Source organism: Tursiops truncatus, chromosome 1, assembly GCF_011762595.2.
Source record: "Tursiops truncatus isolate mTurTru1 chromosome 1, mTurTru1.mat.Y, whole genome shotgun sequence".
Taxonomy (NCBI): domain Eukaryota; kingdom Metazoa; phylum Chordata; class Mammalia; order Artiodactyla; family Delphinidae; genus Tursiops; species Tursiops truncatus.
Genome location: NC_047034.1, coordinates 85,961,617 through 85,986,131, shown reverse-complemented (window position 1 = coordinate 85,986,131; position 24,515 = coordinate 85,961,617). Strand labels below are relative to the sequence as shown.

General features: G+C 36.0%; 1 protein-coding gene across 3 annotated transcripts in view; it reads left to right on the top strand.

Moving 5' to 3' along the window:
* RAP1A (RAP1A, member of RAS oncogene family) overlaps positions 1-24,227 on the top strand; it is a 73,697-nt gene extending 49,470 nt beyond the window's left edge. For 2 of the 3 annotated variants that reach the window (XM_073809589.1, XM_073809595.1), the window contains exons 2-8: positions 2,215-2,298; positions 5,547-5,615; positions 7,620-7,676; positions 10,413-10,553; positions 12,015-12,158; positions 17,172-17,287; positions 23,534-24,227. In XM_073809589.1, the coding sequence (XP_073665690.1) occupies positions 2,242-2,298; positions 5,547-5,615; positions 7,620-7,676; positions 10,413-10,553; positions 12,015-12,158; positions 17,172-17,258 (555 nt within the window). In that variant the 5' untranslated portion in view covers positions 2,215-2,241 and the 3' untranslated portion in view covers positions 17,259-17,287; positions 23,534-24,227. Of the gene's footprint in view, positions 1-2,214; positions 2,299-5,546; positions 5,616-7,619; positions 7,677-10,412; positions 10,554-12,014; positions 12,159-17,171; positions 17,292-23,533 lie in introns of those variants that run through there. The other variant, XM_073809599.1, reaches the window with a different exon arrangement.
* Positions 24,228-24,515: the final 288 nt, after the last annotated feature.

Genomic DNA, 24,515 nt, shown 5'->3' with positions numbered 1-24,515 from the left:
CACATTTCCATCTGTTATCATTTTCTTCCACCTGAAGAATTTTTTTTGCTTTTTTTTAAGTGCAGGTTGGTGAACTTATTTCTTCCCCCAGCTTTTCTCTCTTTTTTTGGATCTGAAAAAAAAAATTATTTCACTTTCATTTTTGAAGGATACATTCATTGTATTTAGCATTCTAGGTTGACCATATTTTTCTTTAAGCATTTGGAAGATGTATTTTCTTCTGTCTTGCATAGCTTCTCGAGAAAGTCTATATATTTTCTTAACTTTGTTCCTCTGTGGCTAAACTTTTTCCTTTAGCTTCTTGTAAGATTTTCTCTCTTTGACAGTTTTTCAGGAATTTGATTATTGTGCCTTGTGCTTTTCTTTGTATTTATACTAAGGAGAGGGCTCATTGAGTTTCTTGGATCTATGGATTTATAGTTTTTATCAAATTTTGAAAGTATTTTATTATTCAACCCCACCCCCACCCCATTCCAGTTACACACATATACTTGATAGCTGTGGTTTTCCTTCTTTTATTTTTCTTCTTCCTTTTCTTTTCTCTCTCCCTCTCCTTCCATCTCCCCACTCTTTACCCTCCTCATCAACTTTTTTCTGTCTTCATCTCAGTTCCTCTGAAATTTCCTTCTGCAGTATTTAATGTTAATCCCATCATTATATTTCCATTTCACATACTGTTTTTGAACACTAGAAGTTCATTTTGGTCCTTTTATGTCTACCGTTTCTCTCCTCATATTTTCATTAAATCCTTGAGCATATTTATCATAGCAGTTTTAGAGTCCTCATTGGCTAATTCCATTATCTCACTTCTGGGTCTGTTTCAGTTGACTCATCCCACCCTAGTTTCAGGTCATATTTTCTTTCTTTCTTATGTGTCTATTAATTTTTATTGGATGCTGTGGACATTGAAAATTTTATATTGTTGAATCGTGGATTTTTTTTTCTTTAAAAAAATCTTGGACTTGTTCTGACAGGCAGTTGTTATCTATGGATTGACTCAATCCTTTTGAGGCTTATTTTTAAGCCTTTTTAGGAAGCATGTAGAGTATTTTTTACTCTAGGGTTTGTTTACTCCTGTACTAAGTATGAATATTCTGGGGTTTCAAGTGAATTGCCTATTTTTCAACAAAGAAGACTCTTCTGGTCAGAATGTCAATATTTCCCAGCACTCTGGGAATTGCTCAGCTTACAGATTCCTATTTATTCTTTGCCTTACCTCATGGAGTTTCATCCTGCATGCCTGGCTTAGTGTTTGGCCGCAGACTCAGGTGGACCCCTGTGCAGATTTCTGGAGTTTTCTGTGCATAACTCCCACTTCTCTGGTAACTTCTCTGCTTGAGTTTTTTCTCCCTGCATCACAATCTGAAAAGTACCTCTAGGCAGAAAGCCAGGGCAGGTGTAGGTCTCACTTCATTTCCTTCCCACCTCTCAGAGATCACAGTGCTTTACTGCTTATTGTCCAACCATGTCTTGCAAACAGTTGTTTCATATATTTTGTTTGGTGTTTTAGCTGTTTATTGTGGGATGGAAAGTTCATTCCTATTTACACCATCATGGTCATTGGAAATTCTTTTGTATCTTTTTAAGATAATCATGGAGATAAAAAATAAAGTTTATATTTATTCCCCTCCCCCCATCCCAGCAATTTGGGCCTTATGAAATAAACCAGCAGTACCTACCTACAGAGTTTCAACAATTTCATCTACATTTTCCCATTTGTATCATAATAATATTTGAGGTAACAGTTTATGTGGTTCACCAATAATACAATAATGAACAAAACAGTATAGAATTACATATGATATTTTAAGCAAATAAAATAGCATTTTCATTATATTCAAGCTCATGAGTGAACTTTTCAAAAAAGTGTGTAAGTTTAAGTGATAGCTTCGTAAAGAGTTGGGCTCGTGATTGTAGCTATAACTACTAGTTTTAATCATCTTATTTTCTGATCAAATACGAAGTAACATGAACAGGCTAATGATTGATGACTAGTCAAAGATAATCTGTAATGAACTAAAATGCCTGGCAGTGGTCCTATAAATTTGTGTTAAAATATTCATGGTTTTGTTGTATAGCCTCTGTCTTCCTCTTGATAGTTTTAAGGGAAAAAACAAACAAAAAACAAAATGTCATGTTATTTCATGTAACAGTTGTACATTCTTAGGCTATTCTTAGCATGTTTATTAATCTTTGATTTTTTTTTTCCCCCAGATTGTCAGTATTTAAAAAGACCACATCATGCGTGAGTACAAGCTAGTGGTCCTTGGTTCAGGAGGCGTGGGGAAGTCTGCTCTGGTAAGTTAGCCACCTAACTATAATTAATTAATATAATGCAAGAAGAACGGTGATATTTTCTTGCTTTACAACTTGTAGTCGCTCAAGAGAAAAGGTGGCAGTATGTTTTATATGCCTAATATCTGGCCTACCAGGGTACAAGGACTCATTCAGTAACCATGGATGTGTAGTTTTATAATGGTGGCTCATTCATTCTTTCATTTATCAAATATTTATTGGCTACCTATTTTATGTTAAGCACTAGTGTTTGTGATTCAAAGAGGAATAAAAATTGTTTTCATTGTTAAGGAACTTACATTCTAGTGTGGGAGACTGATTATTACAAGTACCAGTGGAGTAAATCCTACCCTACCCCCATCCCAGACTTAAGTGGAATAAAGGTCATTTTTTTGTACACATGCTGTATTTATTTAGGAAGTGTTCATTGAGCTTCTATAACGTCAGACTCTAAAGTTACAACAGTGAACAAAAACAGTCACAGTCTCCCTCACAGAGCTTACATTATAGTGGAGGAGATGTAATAGATACACAATTAATCAAAGAACTACTTGATTATAATTGTGAGAGAGATACTTCGAAAGAAAAGTATATATTGTTAAGAGACCTCTATGACAAGGGAACCTAAATTAGCATTTGAACAACTGAGAAGGGTCACAGTTGCTGGGATAGGAGTGAACCGGGAAGAAAGTAGAGGGAAATGAGGTGAGAGATAAGCAGGGGCCAGATCATGACTTGAAGACCATGTAAGAACTTGGAATTTATTCCTAATGACAATGAGAAGCTGTTGAAGTAGGGTTTTGGGAGGGTGGTGGTGGTGACAGAATTGGATATATGTTTTAAAGAGAGCACTTTGTTCTATCAAGAGTAATTTAGAAGACAGGCAGAGAAGATGTGGGAAACAAGTTGGGAGTTAATGCAATACACCACATTATTGTTTGTGGAAGCTTATATTAGCAGTGAAGAAGAGAAAAGTAGATGTTTTGAGAGTTAAATAGGAGGTAGAATTGACAATTAACTTAGTGCTAGATTGATATGGGGACTAGGAGAGAAGGAGCTGTTGAGGGTGACTCCCAAATTTCACAGTCAAGCTACTGATTTTATGAATGGACCATTAAAGAAGTAGAAGGAAAGCACTGGAGAATGAGCAGATTTGAGAGTGAAAATCAAGAGTCATGTCAAACGTCATGTGCTTGTGAGATGTTCAAGTAAATACATCAAATAAACATCACATCCTCAAGACAATAGCTTAAAAGAGAGACTTGTGGTATGATTTGGGTTGCCATGAATATATCTATGGTATTTATTTTATGGGAATTATGTTACTGTTAGGAGTGTAATTTAGTACCTCTGTGGTGAATGTTTGTGAGTATCTGTTATTTTATTATTTTTTTAATTTTTTTTTATTTTTTAACATCTTTATTAAAATATAATTGCTTTACAATGGTGTGTCAGTTTCTGCTTTATAACAAAGTGAATCAGTTATACATATATCCCCATATCTCTTCCCTCTTGGTATCCGTTATTTTAAATGCATGTAACTTTCAATTCAGCAAGTCCCTTTCTGGAAATGTATCCCACACATAAGTTCACATATACAAAATGACATGGTCAAGGATGTCTATTACAACATTCTTTACAGTGGCAAGAGTTTGGAAACAACCTAAATGTCTACCAGTAGGGGCTAAATAAGTTTTTAATATGTATTTTGAGTAGAATCCTATAAACCATTAAAAAGAATGCAGCAGCTCTGTATATACTGATAATTAATGATATCTAAGCTGTATTACTTAGGAGGAAAAAGATACTAAGCAGTGTAGAGTACCATATGTGTTTTATAAGAAAGGAAGAATGAGGGGGGGAGATATTATAAAAGAACAGAGGCTATTTTTGCAAGGTTCAATAAGCTGCAGATAACATATCAATTACTTCTTGGGAGTGGAATTGGAAAAGATGGTAAATAGAATTAGTTACCATTACATATGTTTTTGTGTCTTTTGCATTTTGTCCTACGTCCATGAATTACCTTTTTAAAATAAATAAATTAATTTAAAATCGATAGGAATTAATGAGGTTGTCTAGGGAGAGACTAGAGAGAGAAGAGAACTCAGGACTGGGCTCTGAGTACCTCTCAACATTTAAAGAGTAGGTAGGATTGGAGGATCCAGCATAGAAGAATGTATCTTGTACTTGAATGTAAATAATGTACCTTTACTTGACTGCTCAGAAGTCATAGCATAGTAGCTGGATGTGATAAAAGCAGCTACAGTAAGGTGATGCCATAACCATCCTGGGGTGGGTTGAAGAGTAAATGAGAGCTGAGGAAATGGAACCACCATTATAGATAGCTGAAGAAGTTTACTGTATTCAAATTAATCTATTTAATTCAAGCTAAAATAGTATATAAAATATTCCTCTGGCTAATTGAAGTGTGAATGACCTCAGTCCACATTCTTACCCTTGCTTTTAGGCAGTGATGTACCAGACCCCGTTCTAAAGCTATCTAGGAAATATTTCACAACCATCTTCTGTACTTCTTTTCATTTACTGAATGGTAAAATACCTAGTTTCCCATCTTTGTTTATAGAAATTTTAGAGATAAAAGTAGATAATCTGAAAAAGATGAGTAGGTAATGATTTCCTATGCAAAGAGTAAGGCTTTGGAATCAGGAAGGTATATGTTTGAATCTCAGCTGGCAAATCAGAAAAATAACTACTTCTGGGGTGAATATGAAATTTGAATGTAATTATAAATTTAATAAACTCAATAAATTTTAATTCCCTCTTCTGTTTTCCCCCACAATTAGAAAGACTGTTCAAGACTTTTTAAAATTTACAATGTTTTGTCTCTCTCCTTTGAGGGTATGAGATAAAACTTGCTATAGATACATAGAGGGGTAATAGGAGTTTAAATACTGATAAATTTTCACGTTTTAGTAAATTAGAATCCATGTCCTTATTTGTATCCTGGTAGTATTTTAAAACTTAATATAGTAATTATTTAACAGTGTAATGTCAGCAGCAGCATTGATGACAGTTTTTAACATGACCACCTCCTTTCATAAGTGTACTCTTAATTATGAATGTATCCTTATATTGAAAAATAATGACACTTCACATTTGCATGTTTACGCAGAGTTTTCATATAATTACATTTAACCTTTACCACTTTGCGAAGTTAAGTAACATTTAAGAGGGGCTGATTTTTCTTTTAAGTACTTAACTTTTGTCTGCTTTTTTTAAATTTCTAGACAGTTCAATTTGTTCAGGGAATTTTTGTTGAAAAATATGACCCAACGATAGAAGATTCCTACAGAAAGGTAAAATATGAAACTTGTATACACATGCTTACAAGTAGTTTCTTATGACTTTAAAACTTGATCCATGGAATTGCTTTTTTGAAAATAGTTTTGAGAAATGATACAGATGTTCTGTATTTGTTTTTAAAAGTTTCACCAAGACAAAATACTTTTCGTAGAACACTGCTTATTAGCTATAGAGAGCTCCATGTTCTGTTACTGATTAGTAATCTGTTCTTTAATGTACACATTTTCCTGGTGGGAATTCTTTTAATGTAGAAAAATTGCATATAAATAGGTATATTTTTGATTACTCTTTTTGTGAACTAAAATTAAGAACACTTTATGCTTGAAGTTATACAGTAACTGAAAGTTATTTTTGTTGTATAATAACTTAAAAAATATTTCTCCTTTAAACTGTAAAAAGTTAAAGAGTTGGATTCTGTAACACCAGAACACCAAGAGCAAAATTGCTAACTGTGGACTTTGCATGATAATGATGTGTTGATACAGGAAGGTTCATTGATTCTCACAAATGTACCACTCTGATGCAGGATGCTGATAGTGGGGGAGGCTAGCAGGGAGCAGGAAAAGGGTGTATCGGAACTCTGTACTTTCTGCTCAGTGTTGCTGTGAACCAAAAGCTGCTTTCTAAAAAATAAAGCTTATTTAAAAGGAAAAAAAATTTTAATAGTTGGTCTTGACAAAAAATACTATTTTATTTAACTATAAGACTAGCTAGAATTGTGGAGAATTTTCATGATTTTATTTCCCAAGTATGTTATGGGGGGGAAGAGACAGTGTTGTAAGAAAGCCTAGTAACCAACGATATACCCCACTGCCCCCCAAAAAGATTAACCTGCCTTTCAACAAATAAGAAAGGGTTGCTTTGGTAGATGTTTTAGAATTTACCTTTAAATAGTGCTATAACTTTTGCTGAATTAAGTTCATCAAGCCTACTGGCAGAGCAGTTTCATTATCTGTAAATTGGAAACAAAATTGTGATATATATTGAGAAACTACAGACCTAATTCATTGTTCATTGAACATGCCCATTCACAGATTGTGCAGGTTGTTATCATATTTGTCCCGTAAGTGGTAGACAGTGAGTTTGTAGATCCACCTGTGGTGCTCCTCATCAATTCCTGATCTGACAGAGAAGCAGAGTTTAAAATAGTCCTTAGGTTAATATGTTTATTTTTAGAAGACCATGTTGCATTACTGAAATTTCCCCCAAATAAGTTGCTGGTTAAAGCTTTAACTACAAACGGAGATATGTACCTTGAATGCTGAAGCACTTTTCTTAATCCCTTCTTTATTGAACATTTTCCTCACAGCTAATAGTTGATACTTTCTTTAGGACAACCTTCTCTTCTGTAAAGCCCTGGGAAAGTAGAATTCAGTATATGAAATTTCACCTTATACACACAGCTTTTCCAAAGAAGTACCTTTTTTTAAAGTCTTGAGAACTCTATAGGTTCAGTGTTATTGTGTTCCCTTTATCTCTTAAGAATTTCCTTTGTATTAAATTTGGGCATATTTTAGTAAAACTTTGACAACTTGAATCTGGTAAGTTGGCAAAGTTTTCTTTACCCCCAGATATTGGCTGTTTTGAGCTGCTTTTGTGCTTTGTTTTGAAGATAATATAAATATACATACTTTATACATTTTTTTTCCCTGTTAGAACTATACCTGTTTGTTGCAGTTTTTCTTAAATTGCAGAATATGACCATTGGCTTCTAATAATAACAACAATCATTACTCAGAGTTTATAGTGGTCAGAAAAATATCTAAACTCAGGATTAACAGTCCTAGCTTCTGTATTATTAATAGAATGTGTTTGAGACCTCCTGTTCTTTACTGTAGTACCAACTTGGTCTCCACCAATACAGCAAACTGCTAGAGAAAGGCTTTGTAGTTGTTAATAAGGACTTTGAGTGAAGAGGTGGGAGGAAAACAGACTGACATTTTGATGTTACTTTTTCATCCCCCTCCACCCCTACCCCCCTGCCCTGACCCTAACAGCAAGTTGAAGTAGACTGCCAACAGTGTATGCTCGAAATCCTGGATACAGCAGGAACAGTAAGGATGTTTTCTCTTTTTTTTTGGCGGGGGTAGGGTGGGTGGACAGATTTTCATTTGTGAACAGTATATGGTCACCTGAATGATTTCTGTGAGTAAAAGCATTTGTTCTGATTAAGAACGTTAAGTCTCTAAACGTAGGGCTTCCTAAATTTTCTTATGTGTGTGAAACTATCTATGATGTACTTAATGCCCACATATCACTATTAAATTATATGTTGCGCTCACCTACAGAATCTGTGTGTTGAGTTTCTTTTCCCTGTATTGAGGTAAGGATTATGCTCTTAGTGCTTTAAACGAACAAACAAAAGGAAAGTATTTTAAATACGGAATTTTAGTTAAAATAGGTATTTCTCTGGGTTTAAATAAGACTAACTCTTAACACCATGGTCATTCATTTATTTAAAAAACTTTTTTTGCTTTTTATTAGCATTTTAACATCTCAAGGGACTGGTGACAGATACGTGTGTTCTGACAAAAATCTTTAGGATTATTTTGAGCCTCATTTTTCACATGCTTAAATGAGTATAGTGACGTTTAGTACATTATAGGGTGCTTATAATGATCAAATGAGATAGTGATTATAAATCACTTGGCACAAAATGTCTTTTATATTTGTGTATTTGTGTATTTGTGTATATGTGTATTTGCTTTTATTTTCATTGTCTTCATTTGTCCTCACCTTTTTAATTGTTTAATTAATTAATGATGGTTTTATTCTGCCACAATTATACTACCACAAAAAATGCACACATTAAATGATTTTCTTTTCTTTTTTTTTTCTCCATATACGTAGACTTTACCTATTAGGCAATTCCTAGCTTTAAAATGGATGGTATTCTTAAATGTTTTAAGTTGTTTTAAAATTCAGCACAAATATTCCCACTATAATTTTATAAATGGTAAGAAAGCTTCAGATCAAAAAAAAACTTAAGCAGACTGGAGCAATTAGAGTACGAATTATACCATATTTTTCTATTCTTTTGTGGGAAAATGGATCTTGATTCCAACAGGAAGCTTTGGATCACTGGAACTCCTTCTTTCTTATATCAGCTGAATTGAGACCTCCCCCTCTTGCCACTTCGTCCAACCCCCAAATTTCCTAGCTTCTGAATCAGCAATAATTCTCCTTTGTTCCCAAAGACCCCAACAGTTAAAAAAAAAAATACTTTCTATTTCTTCCTTTCACAGCCTCCACAAGTGTGAGGGCATTGTTTCTTCCTCCTCTTGTCCAAATTAAAATTTTCCCCTTCTGCAGAGATCTTCCGCTTGTGCTCTCAAATATCTTGTATTTATACCATCCTAGCACTCAGCATGCTGTGTTGTAATTTTCTGTTTACTTCTCTGTCCCCAGTGCCTTGCATAACGTTTGGAAAGTAGTTGATGCTCTTTGATCTTGTTCTAGATCACTCCTTACTCCTTAAGGATTTTTGCTTACTTTCTCCAACACTGCTTTAGTCCGAATTCTTGGTGATTTTAGTATCCAAATAGAATCTTTACGGGTAATATAGATGATCCAGTAGCTTGGCCTCTCAGGTCCTTGACCTCTACCCTGCTTCAGTCATTCATGCCCGTGGTCTTTACCCTAGACTATATGATTACCAGTAACATAATACCATCTTAAATCTCATTTTCAAGTGTCCTGCTCTCTACTAACCATCTCTTGTTTCTCCATCTCACTTCCTTTCATACCTTTCAACCTGACTGTAATCTGCAGTCTGTTAAATCTAACATCTTTGATTATCTATCATATCCTCAACCCCCTCTTTATACAGCTTCAAGTCCATGGTCTGTCATTCATAATCAATCCCTCGGATATATCCTCAACCTTCTTGACTTTTCAGCAACCTTTGACTCAGTAGATCATTATCCTTATCTGTAAAAATTTTATTCATTTGACTTCTAGGAAACAACACTTGCTTGCTTTTCTCCCTGTATGATTCGTTACTCCTAAGTCTCCTTTCCTGATTTGTCTTCATTTCCCCAACCTCTTAATGTTGGAGGGCCTCAGAGTTCAGTACTTGGACTTCTCTTTTCCAAAACCACTACCTTGGACATCATCTTTTGTAGCACCAAAATAATTAAAATCTGTATATAAAAAGGAACTATATGCAGTTTTTCTAAATCACACAGAAACAAATTAAAGTGGTTAAGATTTCCGTTCTAATTCTGTAGCTGTTTCTAGTCATGTACGTAGGGGACAGGGACATTCATGTCAAATTTTCCAGAAACCGTGTATCACGTCTTATGTTTCCTGTCATGATAACATGTAATAAAGAATTCAGGGCTTCCCTGATGGTGCAGTGGTTACGAATCTGCCTGCCAGTGCAGGGGACACAGGTTTGAGCCCTGGTCCAGGAAGATCCCACATGCCGCGGAGCAACTAAGCCCGTGCACTACAACTACTGAGCCTGCTTTCTGGAGCCCGCGAGCCACAACTACTGAGCCTGCGTACTGCAACTACTGAAGCCCGTGTGCCTAGAGCCCGTGCTCCACAACAAGAGAAGCCACCGCAATAAGAAGCCCGTGCACCGCAACGAAGAGCAGCCCCCGCTCGCAACTAAAGAAAGCCCGCGTGCAGCAACGAAGACCTAATGCAGCCAAAAAATATTTATATATACATACATACATACATTAAAAAAAAAATTCAGTAGCTCACTTGTGATTATTCTGATTTAAATTGTTTCAATATACATTTAAGAAGTCATATTTATAATTGCATATTTTTTATTATAGGAGCAATTTACAGCGATGAGAGATTTGTATATGAAGAATGGCCAAGGGTTTGCACTAGTATATTCTATTACAGCTCAGTCCACATTTAATGACTTACAAGACCTGAGGGAACAGATTTTACGGGTTAAGGACACAGAAGATGTAAGTATTTCTCTCTATATATAGCATACTGCCATCTCTCTATGGCCAAATAAAAAGTGTCCATTTTCTCTATCAGTAGAGGATTTAGAGGGTATTTACCATGCGCCTAAGAGCCCTGGTGACCAAAAACGTTTTTAAGCTTTCTAAATTTACCTACAGATAATATGCTGAGATGATTAGAAAAGAAGGACACGTATGTAAAGTTCTTCTTTCTCTACTGCACTTATGACCTACATGGTGCTATGTGGGTCATAAGTGGAGTGGAGAAAGAAGAATCAAAGAGTACTTGGTAGAAGAAGGGGGACTCCAGTTGGGCTTGGAAAGTTGGTAGTTATGTCAGAAACAGTGTTCAGAGAACATTATTAAGAACCGTAATGCTGTGTTCCTATTTCTAAAATTCTGTTGGTACAGTTTTTACTTAGTTTTTTCCTTTGAATTATGTTAAAGATTTTAATTAACTTACATTTTTATATATTTTTTTGTTTTTGTTTTAGAATTCTTTTTTTAATGTTAATATTTTATTGTGGTAAAATATACTGTTTTAGAATTCTTGTCTTATTTGATGAATAACATCATTGTTGTTTTGCCTTTTCGCAAAGATTAAATGTATATTTTACGTTTGTCTCAGTTTTGAGCTACAGAAAGTTCCTTTTTCAAAAGTTGTATAAATTAGGATATAAAATTTCATTTGTACCTTCTTTTCTGTTTTTGTGTGTTCTCTCTCATTATTAATGGGAACATAGGCACCTGCTTAAGACCTCAACTTTGGGTAATACTGTAGGCGGGAGGAATTTGCACCATATGACTCATGACCAACCATAACCTAATGAATAGTTCTCTTTCTTCCCATGACTAATTCATCTAAGAGAGTTCTCTTTTCATAGGCAATTACATGCAAATCACTGAATTCTGGTAATGTTAATCTCTTTATCCCATGTAATAAACTAAAGATTGAGTTGTAGACGAAGACATAGCTACTCAGTGGCTGTATTTTTATTCTTTTCCTTAATATCTCACCTAAGCTAGTCTTCAGATCTAGATGTCAGTTGTAGAAGTAAAACTTATTAACGTGTTGGTCTTGCCGCTACTATTGGCATTTTTTGGTCCTGTGAGATGAGGCACTTAAAACACACCAAGACAATGAGTATTGCAGGAGGTTCCTTTTCCTTCAGATTTTTCTACTTGGAATTCAGCCATTAGCATTAGTCCACCTGAGCATTTTGGGATTATAGTCTTAAAATAATTTAGCAGATCAGTGTTGTAGAATCTTGTCCATATTTTTTCTGTCTCTTCCCCCTCCATTTTCCCCCCAACACACGTACATACACCTTTTTTTAAGCACTTGATGAAGATTATAGTCCTAACTAACACATTTCAGTTGGTGACTGGTAGTTGCTTACTTATAAAAGGCTGAGTAACAAGTATGTTAGGGCTTATTATATGATTTTTTCCTTCTCGCAGGTTCCAATGATTTTGGTTGGTAATAAATGTGACCTGGAAGATGAGCGAGTAGTTGGCAAAGAACAGGGTCAGAATTTAGCAAGACAGTGGTGTAACTGTGCCTTTTTAGAATCTTCTGCAAAGTCGAAGATCAACGTTAATGAGGTAAACTACAGCTGCTAGGTAGCACAAATAAGTGCCTTTTTAGTTTCCTTTCTTTCAAGTTAACAGCCAAAAACATTTTTTAAAAAAGAAAAAGTGGTGTTCTTTTAAGTATTTATCTATCAATTTATGGAAAACACTAAGTAATTCCTAGAAACCTTATTCCTTCTCTTATATGAAATCACTTTGTTGGCTGTGATGAGGACACTTATATTTACCTTGTTGGCAAAGAGATGGTTTAAGTTAAAGAATATGTTTTTTAAAGTCCTGCTAAGCCTCTAAATGATAAGCCAGAAAGTGGTGTGTGAAAATTGTCACATCACCCTTGTATTATAACAATTACCTATACAGATGTGTGTAAAAAGGTTGTAAAGTCAAGTAGAAAAATAAAAAAATCAAAGTAGTTACTGTACTGAACTTATGTTGTACAGAAAGATATCACGGAATTTGGTGTTTTGAGTCCTGCTTCCCTTTGGTGCATGACTCAAAGGGAAGAATCTGTGTGAGTGTGGATGGATACAGAACTATGATTCACTCGGTCTTTTAGGCCTGATAACAGCAGGTGCACAAGGCTTTTTTTGTCCATGACTTAACTACTCCACTATCCTGAGAACATAGCTGGGGACAGGAATGCTTAACAAGTAAGCTTGCCTGCCTGGATGTAAAGGGCCAATAGTTTACTGGATCCCTAAAAGATTAGTGCAATCCCCAACTGCAACCACTACATCCAAGCAAAATCTTAAGAGGTTCCTTTGCTTTTTGTTAATTTTAACATAAGCCTTTTTTTTCTTAAAAAAAAAAGCAGAATAGGCTTCTTTCCTTTCCCAGTAGTACAGAAGTGTTCATTTGCCAGTGTGCTTGCCATTTGTAGCATCACAGGTAATCAGTCAGAGTTCAGCACACTTACAACATAGATGAGAGTTAAGACTGGTTTAGGTTATCAGAGTCCTCTGGTGTGTTTTTGCTTATGATTCCTCTCTGGCCTTTGGTTCTTTTGGTCACTTTTCCTTCACTGATATTATGGTTGTAGACTATTATTTGACTTTTTAAATGACCAAATTACTTTAAACGTGTGGCACGAAGAAAATTTAAGGTTGTGGGACTTCGCTGGTGGCGAGGTGGTTAAGAACCCGCCGGCCAATGCAGGGGACACGGGTTTGAGCCCCAGTCCGGGAAGATCCCACATGCCGCGGAGCAGCTGAGCCCACGTGCCCACGCCCTAAAGCCCGTGCTCCACAGCAAAGAGAAGCCACCGCAATGAGAAACCCGCGCACCACGATGAAGACCCAACGCAGCCATAAATAAATAAATAAGTTTTACAAATAATAAGTCAAAGCTTGTCTTTCAGATAAAACCAGTTTTAATAAATACATAAAAATAAGAAATTCATAAATTTTATTTATTCAGCAAATATTCATTGTGTTCCTATGTTCCACTGTGTTAGGCACCAGGGTAACAGTCATTTAGACAGAGACTATTCTTGCCCTCAAGAAGTTTACATCCTAATGGGGAACAAGTCCTGCTGAGATCTTCAACAACAGTTATTTGTAATTCACTGCCAAGTAAATGAAAGGAAGTATGAAATGCTTCTAGTTTCAACTTTCTCTGTTGTGGAATTACAGTTTCATAGATGTTATCCTGAAAAACATGGCTGATCATAAAATGTTGATTTTTGGTTTAGTTTCCCCCACACCACCACCAAAAAAGAAAAGAGAGAGAACGTTAAGGTAAAACACATAAACACATGAGCTAAAACAATGAGCTTGGCTAGGGGAGTAGTAGTGCACGGTCACCATCTGCAGGATGATTGGCCTTAGAGATATAGTTCCTGCTGTCCTGTGATCACCCTCACTGGTACCCGACCACCAAGTTCATAGGACTCGGCCGAGGTTGAGTTGGGCCAGGGTCCAGTGAACACAGTGGACCGGAGGTATTCCTTACCTTTCAAGCATTACCTGTTTGTGGGAACTTACATGCTACTAGATCTCCCTCTTCTGGGTTTCAGTTTCCCATGCAGCAGAGGTGCTTTTTCACAGTAGCCTCGTTGAAATCAACCGTTGACATGAAGGTTTATAAAACAAAAATAGAAAAAAAATACAACAAAATGAAATACATTAGCTACTTAAGGTTCTTTACTCTTTTGGAAAACATACAAACTTTATGCTAGAAATTCTTGAGAGTGTAATAATTTCTTTCTTTTAATATTTCTCTCTTGATAGCCTAATAATCCAACTGTGGAGTTTTGGGGGTAGTTAATAGTTCCTCAGACAGCTAATGCCTTGAAAATATGTGTGTGATTTCTGAGTGCCTGAAGATAGAGAGATCATACTTTCACATGATTGAACTCTTGGACTCAAGTTTGAAATCATACAGGAACATCCTGCTTAACTAAATTGCCCTCTAATTCTCTACTATCTATATCAGAGAATATATAATTTTTTAAAAAAAAACTCTTGGGACTTCGCTGGAGGTCCAGTGGGTAAGACTCCATTCTCCCAATGCAGGGGGCTCAGGTTTGATTCCTGGTCGGGGAACTAGATCCCGCATGCACGCCGCAAGTAAGAAGTCTGCATGCCTCAACTTAAAAAAAAAAAAAAAGGTCCCGCATGCTGCAACGAAGATCCCACGTGCCACAGCTAAGACACGGCACAGCCAAAATAAATAAATAAGTAAAAATAAATAAATATTTTTTTTAAAAACTCATCATTTTTGTTGTGTTTTGAAAGTAGTACATAGTTGTATCAGAATCACATCAGTCTTAATCAAGAATTAATTGTTCTTTGCTGATGCTGGAATAATAATTGGAATCAAAACATCCCAATTAAGGAGTGATAGAGGGATTGAGAAATTATTCTGTGTTCCTTTTAGATTTTTCAGAAGGATGAGGAAGAACCTAGACTGAGGGCTTTCAGCATATCTAACCAAATAACTATAGTTCGAACTTGCCCTCATCATTGCTGCTGTGAGGTAGGCACCGTTTGCCAAGGAAATCCTTAAGGGTAATACCACAAAACCAGTTACCATTTTGTTTAGTACCAGAAACCCATGGCTACCATGAAGAAACATGCTGTTTTGATTAATTTACTATTTTAGTTTATCCTTTTGTTATTTTTCACTTATAGATCATGCACTGAGGCTGGGGAACTAATGAGATTTTGTTTATGGCTTATGAACATTAAGTTCTTGAAGGGCTTTGGAGCTGTGAAACAGAAACTACCATTTTGTTCATAAACTCTTAAGTTTTCAACTTTCTTAGAAATAAGATAATAGAATTAAATGGTTGAAAGAAAATGGGAGAGTGGGTAGGATGGACCAGAAAGAAAAGAATATAAATGAATCAATAGCTTTGGGATAAATCTGTTTATCCCAAAGGGGGGTAAATGAAGGGGTCCCCCCTTCAACAATTAATTTAGGCTTGTAATCTTAGGACCATTATTTTTTAAATTGAAGTATAGTTTGCTGTACAATATTATATGTTATAGGTGTACAGTGTAGTGATTCATAATTTTTAAAGGTTTTACTCCATTTATAGTTATTATAAAATATTGGTTATATTCCCCATGTTGCTATTCCCCATATATTCCCCATATATCGTTGTAGCTTATTTTATACCTAATAGTTTGTACCTCTTAACCCCTACCCCTATATTGCCCCTCCCCCCTTCCTCTCCCCACTGGTAACCACTAGTTTGTTCTTTGTATCTGTGAGTCTGCTTCTTTTTTGTTATATTCACTAGTTCGTTGTATTTTTTAGATTGCACATATAAATGATATCACACAATATTTGTCTTTGTCTGACTTATTTCACTTAGCATAATGCCTTCTAAGTCCATCCATGTTGCTGCAAATGGCAAAATTTCGTTCTTTATAGCAGAGTAGTATTCCATTGTATATATACACCACATCTTCTTTATTCACTCATCTGTTGATGGACACTTCCATATCTTGGCAGTTGCAAATAATGCTGCTATGAACATTGGGGTGCATGTATCTTTTTAAAAAATATTTATTTATTTACTTCTTTACTTACTTACTTACTTACTTTGGCTGCGCCAGGTCTTAGTTGTGGCACTAGGGATCTTTTTTTTTAGTTGCGTCATGCGGACCTCTTAGTTGCAGCATGCGTGTGGGATCTAGTTCCTGACTAGGGATCGAACCCGGGCCCCCTGAATTGGGAGCATGGAGTGTTACCCACTGGACCACCAGGGAAGTCCCATGGGGTGCATGTATCTTTTCAAATTAGTGTTTTTGGGTTTTTTTGGATATATACCCAGGAGTGGAATTGCTGGGTCATATGGTAGCTCTATTTTTCGTTTTCTTGAGAAACCTCCATACTGTTTTCCACAGTGGCTGCACCAATTTACATTCCCACCAACAGTGTAGGAGGGTTCCCTTTTCTTCACATCTTCATCAACATTTGTTATTTGTGTTCTTTTTGATAATTGCCATTCTAACAGGTGTGAGGTGATATCTCATTGTGGTTTTGATTTGCATTTCCCTGATGATGAGTGATGTTGAGCATCTTTTTATGTGCCTGTTGGCCATCTGCATTTCTTCTTTGGAAAAATGTACATTTGGCAAAATATTACTAACTGGTGAATATGGGTGAAGAAAATACATAAGTTCTTGGTACCTGCAACTTTTCTGTAAGTTTGAACTTTTTAAAAAATAAAGCAAGTATAAAGATATAAGTGAAGCATTAACTGTTCTCTTAATAATTAGGTTTTTGAAGCATCAAAGATTCCACTTCACTATCTTGTTTTTTTCACTACTAATTCTTTTTACTAATTTGTTATTGAATATCTCTAAGAGCAAGTGTATTTCCCTCATTGTAAGTAGGTAAGTTGTGCTTTACCCTGACTGAAAATCAGCTGAGGCTTCTTAGAAACCTGCTGTTTCTAAGAAGCAGCAAAATACAGATCCAAGAGCAGAATAATATTTCACACAATCAAGATTGTTTTGTGGAACAAGGTCTCAAATATTGGTTAAATAAGTACTTTTTCTTGTTTTTATTTAGATATTTTATGACCTGGTCAGACAGATAAATAGAAAAACACCAGTGGAAAAGAAGAAGCCTAAAAAGAAATCATGTCTGCTGCTTTAGACCCACAATAAGCAGCAGCTCTGAGCCAGGTAAGATGCTAAAAGCAGAGCAGATACCTTTCTCATCCTCTTATTTGGGGCTTTCCCCAACAGTAACCACTTCCCATTTCACCTCTTAGGGTATTTCCAGGCTTCTGTAATTTGTAAATGTTTTATATAACTTATAGATATGTTCATCTACTGGATAATTTGTCTTTTTCTCCATGAGATTCTAAGCTGTCTGAGGGAGGGCAAGGATCATGTCTGTTTTACTCACCAGTACATCCCCAGTGCCTGGTACAGAATGGGTGTCCAAACAATAGTGGTTCAATGAATAGAAAGCCTTCCAAGGTCACACCGAAATTCAAGCTGAATTGAAGTGGAACAGTGGTTTATCTGAAAATAAATTTTTTTTGATGAAATATTTCAAAGTGAGCACACATATATATCAGTAATAGTCATTCCTCCTCAGATGTAATCCCAGCCCTGATTCCTGACACAATGGATTAGTTTTGCCTCTCTGAACTTAACAGAAACAAAAACACTTAATGTGTTATTTTATGTGTGGCTTCTTTCACTCAAAAATGTTTTTGAGAATAATCCTTGTTGCATACAGCAGTAGTTTATTTTTATTGTATGACTATACTAGCAATATATTTATGTATTCTACTGTTGATGGACATTTGGGTTCTTTCCAGGAACAAGTATGGTGCCTGTGCACTTTCTATTTTTTCTTTTTCTTTTTTTTTTTTGAGATGATCATATGGTTTTTAATTCTTCAATTTGTTAATATGGTGTATCACATTGATTTATTTGCATATATTGAAGAATCCTTGCATCCCTGGGATATATCCCACTTGATCCTGGTGTATGATCCTTTTAATGTGCTGTTGGATTCTGTTTGCTAGTATTTTGTTGAGGATTTTTGCATCTATATTCATCATTGATATTGGTCTGTAATTTTCTCTTTTTGTAGTATCTTTGTCTGGTTTTGGTATCAGGGTGATGGTGGCCTCATAGAATGGGTTTGGGAGTGTGCCTTCCTCTGCAATGTTTTGGGAGAGTTTGAGAAGGATGGTTGTTAGCTCTTCTTTAAATGTTTGATAGAATTCCCCTGTGAAGCCATATGGTCCTGAGCTTTTGTTTGTTGGAAATTTTTTTTTTTTCTTTTTTTTTTGCACGGTACGCGGGCCTCTCACTGTTGTGGCCTCTCCCGTTGCAGAGCACAGGCTCCGGACGCGCAGGCTCAGAAGCCATGGCTCACGGGCCTAGCCGCTCCACGGCATGTGGGATCTTCCCGGACCGGGGCACGAACCCGTGTCCCCTGCATCGGCAGGCGGACTCTCAACCACTGTGCCACCAGGGAAGCCCTTGTTGGAATATTTTTAATCACAGTTTCAATTTCACTACTTCTGATTGGTCTGTTCATATTTTCTATTGCTTTCTAAGAATTTGTCCATTTCTTCCAGGTTGTCCATTTTATTGGCATAGAGTTGCTTGTAGTAAGTAGTCCCTTAGGATGCTTTGTATTTCTGTGGTGTCTGTTGTAACTTCTTTTTCATTTCTAAGTTTATTGACTTGAGTCCTCTCCCTCTTTTTCTTGATGAGTCTGGCTAATGGCTTATCAATTTTGTTTATCTTCTCAGAGAACCAGCTTTTAGTTTTATTGATCTTTGCTATTTTTTTCTTTGTTTCTATTTCATTTATTTCTGCTCTGAATCTTTATGATTTCTTTCCTTCTGCTAACTTTGGGTTCTGTTTGTTCTTCTTTCTCTAGTTCCTTTAGATGTAAGGTTAGATAGGTGTAAGGTAAGATTGTTTATTTGAGACTCCTCTTGTTTCTTGAGGTAGGCTTGTATAGCTATAAACTTCCCTCTTAGAACTGCTTTTGCTGCATCCCATAGGTTTTGGATCGTCGTATTTTCATTATCATTTGTTTCTAGGTATATTTTGATTTCCTCTTTGATTTCTTCAGTGATCTCTTGGTTATTTAGTAACGTATTGTTTAGCCTCCGTGTGTTTGTATTTTTTACATTTTTTTCCCTGTAATTGATTTCTAATCTCATAGTGTTGTGGTCAGAAAAGATGATTGATATGATTTCAATTTTCTTAAATTTACTGAGGCTTGATTTTGTGAGCCAAGATGTGATCTATCCTGGAGAATGTTCCATGCACACTTGAGAAGAAAGTGTAATCTGCTGTTTTGGAATGGAATGTCCTATAAATATCAATTAAATCTATCTGGTCTGTTGTGTCATTTAAAGCTTCTGTTTCCTTATTAATTTTCTGTTTGAATGATCTGTCCATTGGTGTAAGTGAGGTGTTAAAAGTCCCCCACTATTATTGTGTTACTGTCAATTTCCTCTTTTATAGCTGTTAGCAGTTGCCTTATGTATTGAGGTGCTCTATGTTGGGTGCATATATATTTATAATTGTTATAGATTCTTCTTGGATTGATCCCTTGATCATTATGTAGTGTCCTTCCTTGTCTCTTGTAACATTCTTTATTTTAAAGTCTATTGTATCTGATAATGAGTGTTGCTACTCCAGCTTTCTTTTGATTTCCATTTGCATGGAATATCTTTTTCCATCCCCTCACTTTCAGTCCCTAGGTCTGAAGTGGGTCTCTTGTAGACAGCATATATATGGGTCTTGTTTTTGTATCCATTCAGCAAGCTTGTGTCTTTTGGCTGGAGCATTTAATCCATTCACGTTTACGGTAATTATCAATATGTATGTTCCTATGACCATTTTCTTAATTGTTTTGGGTTTGTTTTTGTAGGTCCTTTTCTTCTCTTGTGTTTCCCACTTACAGAAGTTCCTTTAGCATTTGTTGTAGAGCTGGTTTGGTGGTGCTGAATTCTCTTAGCTTTTGCTTGTCTGTAAAACTTTTGATTTCTCTATCGAATTTGAATGAGATCCTTGCCAGGTAGAGTAATCTTGGTTGTAGGTTCTTCCCTTTCATCACTTTACGTATATCATGCCACTCCCTTCTGGCTTGTAGAGTTTCTGCTGAGAAATCAGCTGTTAACCTTATGGGGGTTCCCTTGTATGTTATTTGTCATTTTTCCCCTGCTGCTTTCAATAATTTTTCTTTGTCTTTAATTTTTGCCAATTTGATTACTGTGTGTCTCGTCATGTTTCTCCTTGGGTTTATCCTGTATGGGAGTCGCTGTGCTTTCTGGACTTGGTTGGCTATTTCCTTTCCCATGTTAGGGAAGTTTTTGACTATAATCTCTTCAAATATTTTCTCTGGTCCTTTCTGTCTCTCTTCTCCTTCTGGGACCCCTCCCTATAAAGCGAATGTTGTTGCGTTTAATGTTGTCCCAGAGGCCTCTTAGGCTGTCTTCATTTCTTTTCATTCTTTTTTCTTTATTCTGTTCCACAGCAGTGAATTCCACCATTCTATCTTCCAGGCACTTACCGTTCTTCTGCCTCAGTTATTGATTCCTTCTAGTGTAGTTTTCGTTTCAGTTATTGTATTGTTCGTCTGTTTGTTCTTTAATTCTTCTAGATCTTTGTTAAACATTTCTTGCATCTTCTCGATCTTTGCCTCCGTTCTTTTTCTGAGGTCCTGGATCATCTTCACTATCATTATTCTGAATTCTTTTTCTGGAAGGTTGCCTATCTCCACTTCATTTAGTTGTTTTTCTGGGGTTTTATCTTGTTCCTTCATCTGGTACATAGCCCTCTGCCTATTCATCTTGTCTGTCTTTCTGTGAATGTGGGTTTTGTTCCACAGGCTTCAGGATTGTAGTTCTTCTTGCTTCTGCTGTCTGCCCTGTGGTAGATGAAGCTGTCCTGTGCACTTTCTTGTACAAGTCTTTATGTACATGTGCATGCATTTCTGTTTGGTGTGTGTGTGTGTATGTGTGTGTGTGTGTGTGTGTGTGTGTGTGTGTATGAATGAAATGGCCAGACTATACACTATATATGTGGTAGCTTTGGTGGATACTGCTAAGAAATTTTTCCAAGTAGTTGTACCAGTTTACACACCTACTAGCAGTTTACGAGTTCCACATCCTCCCCAAATTTGGTATTGTCAGTCTTTGTAACTTGAGCCATTCTGCTGGATGTGTGTTGGTATGTCAGTGTAGTTTTAGAAGTCATTTCCTCTCAGGTGTGGGTTGACGTCTTTCAAATGTTTCTTCTATAGGTCTGTAGGTAGTAGTCAACTTTAAGTACCACTTAAGTTTTCATTAAGTGAACCCATTGGAGAGAAATTAGTGGCCGCATTGAAGCTGCCTATCGCTGCCTATCACGTAAGCAACCAGGCCATGTGGGACCATTTGTTTTCCCTTACTTATATATTTAAATCCCCTGAACAGTTTTTACTTATGTTCATCAACTCTGTAAACATTACCATAAAAGAATACTTTCATGGAGTGGATTTATGATGTAATTTGATGCTAATTATGGGACTGTTACTAAACTGGGTCCGCTTAGAGGAGAGTTGGTTGTGCTAAAACTCTTGTAGGTCTCTTGGGTCTGTTTAGTAGATTACATCTTCTGGAGCATCAAATTAACTAATATGTGCTTCCTTAGAGATATGAATGAAACTCTCTTAGGGGAAACAACTGAGTAATTGTACCCCTTTTTGAAATGAAGTAGAGGGAAAATAGACAGAAAGGAGTAAAGGTCACAGATTGCCTCTGGATAGTGAGATTTTGGAAAAACAGCTTCTGGCCAAATGCTTGCTTAGGCTTTTAGTGAAATCTTGAGTCAGTAACTATAAATCATCAGCTCCTTGAAGGTGATTATTGTTAAAGTTGATAGTATTTGTGTTTCTTTAGGTAAGGGTACAAAGGTAGAAAAAAATGAGAACTCCAGTTCCTGTTCTGAAATGTATTTAACTCTTCTACAGTTAGTTGTCTGGCTTTTTTTTTTTTTTTTGGCTGCTTTGGTTCTTCGTTGCTGTGCACGGGCTTTCTCTAGTTGCGGCGAGCGGGGGCTACTCTTCGTTGTGGTGTGCAGGCCTCTCATTGTGGTGGCTTCTCTTGTTGTGGAGCGTGGGCTTCAGTAGTTGTGGCACATGGGCTCAGTAGTTGTGGCTTGCAGGCTCTAGAGTGCGGGGCTCAGTAGTTGTGGCGCACAGGCTTCGTTGCTCCATGGCATGTAGGATCTTCCCGGACCAGGGCTTGAACCCGTGTCCCCTGCATTGGCAGGCGGATTCTTAACCAGTGCACTACCAGGGAAGCCCCTGACTGGCTCATTTTTATCATTATCTTAGCTGACCCTCGTTTAATGTCCAGTTCTCAGAAAATGTCCTTTTAGCTTATGTCTAAAGGAAGAGGTGCCGTCTCCTGGCCTATTGGGCAGATTCATTCACGTACACCCTACAGTGTACTACTATGAGTGTTACCTTAGAGGAAAGAAATCTTGACCTAAATCTAGAAATAAGACTTTCATCCTGGTTGCATAAATTCTTAGGCTCTGATAGGTAATTCAGCTTACAGTATATTTAATGTTACCTGAGATCTCTGTGCATATTTGATAATACCAAATAACAGGTCACTTAGTAATCAGAATACTTTGCAGAGCATTTTGCTGTGATTATAGACTTGAAGTGCTATGTTGATCCCATTTAAGAAGTACTGAGATATGGAATAAATTTAAATAGCCACTATAAATGGTTTTATTAAGGGTATGTGAACCTTAAGGGCAGCTTACCTAGCCCTAGCCGTTAGGCAAAATCATACTGAAGCGTGTTAGTCTCTTTCTAATATGTCCTACTTTTTTAAACTGAGGAAAGAAATTCATCTTCAGGAAATTATTCCTTTAACCTAATTCTTTTCTGCTGAGCAGTAAACCTAACTTTGAGTCTTCTGCCCTTGAAAATGGGCATCAGCTCTTTCTGTATCGTTTCTTCTTGTCCTAGCCTGAATTGGAATAGGTAACCCTAATATAAATAATCATAAAATGGTTGAATAAAGAATTTCCATTGGGAAGTTGATGCAGGCATGAGTTGTTTCCTTAGTGGAAAAGGAACCTTTAAAAATAAGATGATACTGGGGTAGAAATGAAATAATCACTGTTTTCCTCTTTACAGACAGGACTGCCAGATATATTGTGAACCACTAAGTACAATAAAACTATTTTTTAAACATTTTTAAAAGGAGTTTAAAATAGCCTTGTTACTATATATGTTTAATATAATTTAGTTATCTAATAATGATCAGCCAAAATCATTATTTCTCTCTGTATTATTATGTATCTACTTATTTACTATCATCTTCTGACATCAAGGTTAACCATATATATCAGTATATATATATCTGTATCTATTCAATGTTCTAGATTACAGGAATGAAGAACTGTTGCCTAATTGGAAAGTGCCAGCATTCCAGACTTCAAAAAATAAATCTGAAGAGGCTTCTCCTGTTTTATATATTATGTGAAGAGTTTAGATCTTATATTGGTTTGCACAAGTTCCCTGGAGAAAAGAATTGCTCTGTGTATATCTCTTGGAAAATAAGACAATAGTATTTCTCCTTTGCAATAGCAGTTATAACAGATGTGAAAATAAATATACTTGACTCTAATATGATTATACAAAAGAGCATGGATGCATTTCAAATGTTAGATATTGCTACTATAATCAAATGATTTCATATTGACCTTTTTATCATGTTTCCTCCCTGTCAAGCACTAAAAAGTTGAACCATTATACTTTATATCTGTAATGGTATAGATTATGAAAATTTCCCCTCAGACTCATTGCAGCAGATAACTTTTTTGAGTCATTGACTTCATTTTATATTTAAAAAATTATGAAATATCATTCTGTCATTATATTCTAATTAAAATTGTTTGTGCATAATGCTTTGGAAAAATGGGTCTTTTATAGAGAAAAAAACTGGGATAACTGATTTCTATGGCTTTCAAAGCTAAAATATATAATATACTAAACCACCTCTAATATTGCTTCTTGTGTTTTACTGTCAGATTAAATTACAGCTTTTATGGATGATTAAATTTTAGTACATTTTCATTTGGTTTGTGTGTTTTTGTTATTGTTTATAGATTTAAGGCCTTTATTTTATAATGATCACATTGTTTTAAATGCAGCAGTAGCTCCTTCCTGGCTGGTACCTGCAGAACCCTTGGCTTTAAACCCCTAAGTAAATGGTGATTTCTCTACAAACAGACCTCGCACTTTCTGTTCTATATATATTTATTCCTATTATACAGTAAAATACATCAGACTACATACAATAGTTTTGTATATTCTCTCTTGATCTTAAAGATTGTATCTTATTGAATAAAATATCCCACTGTG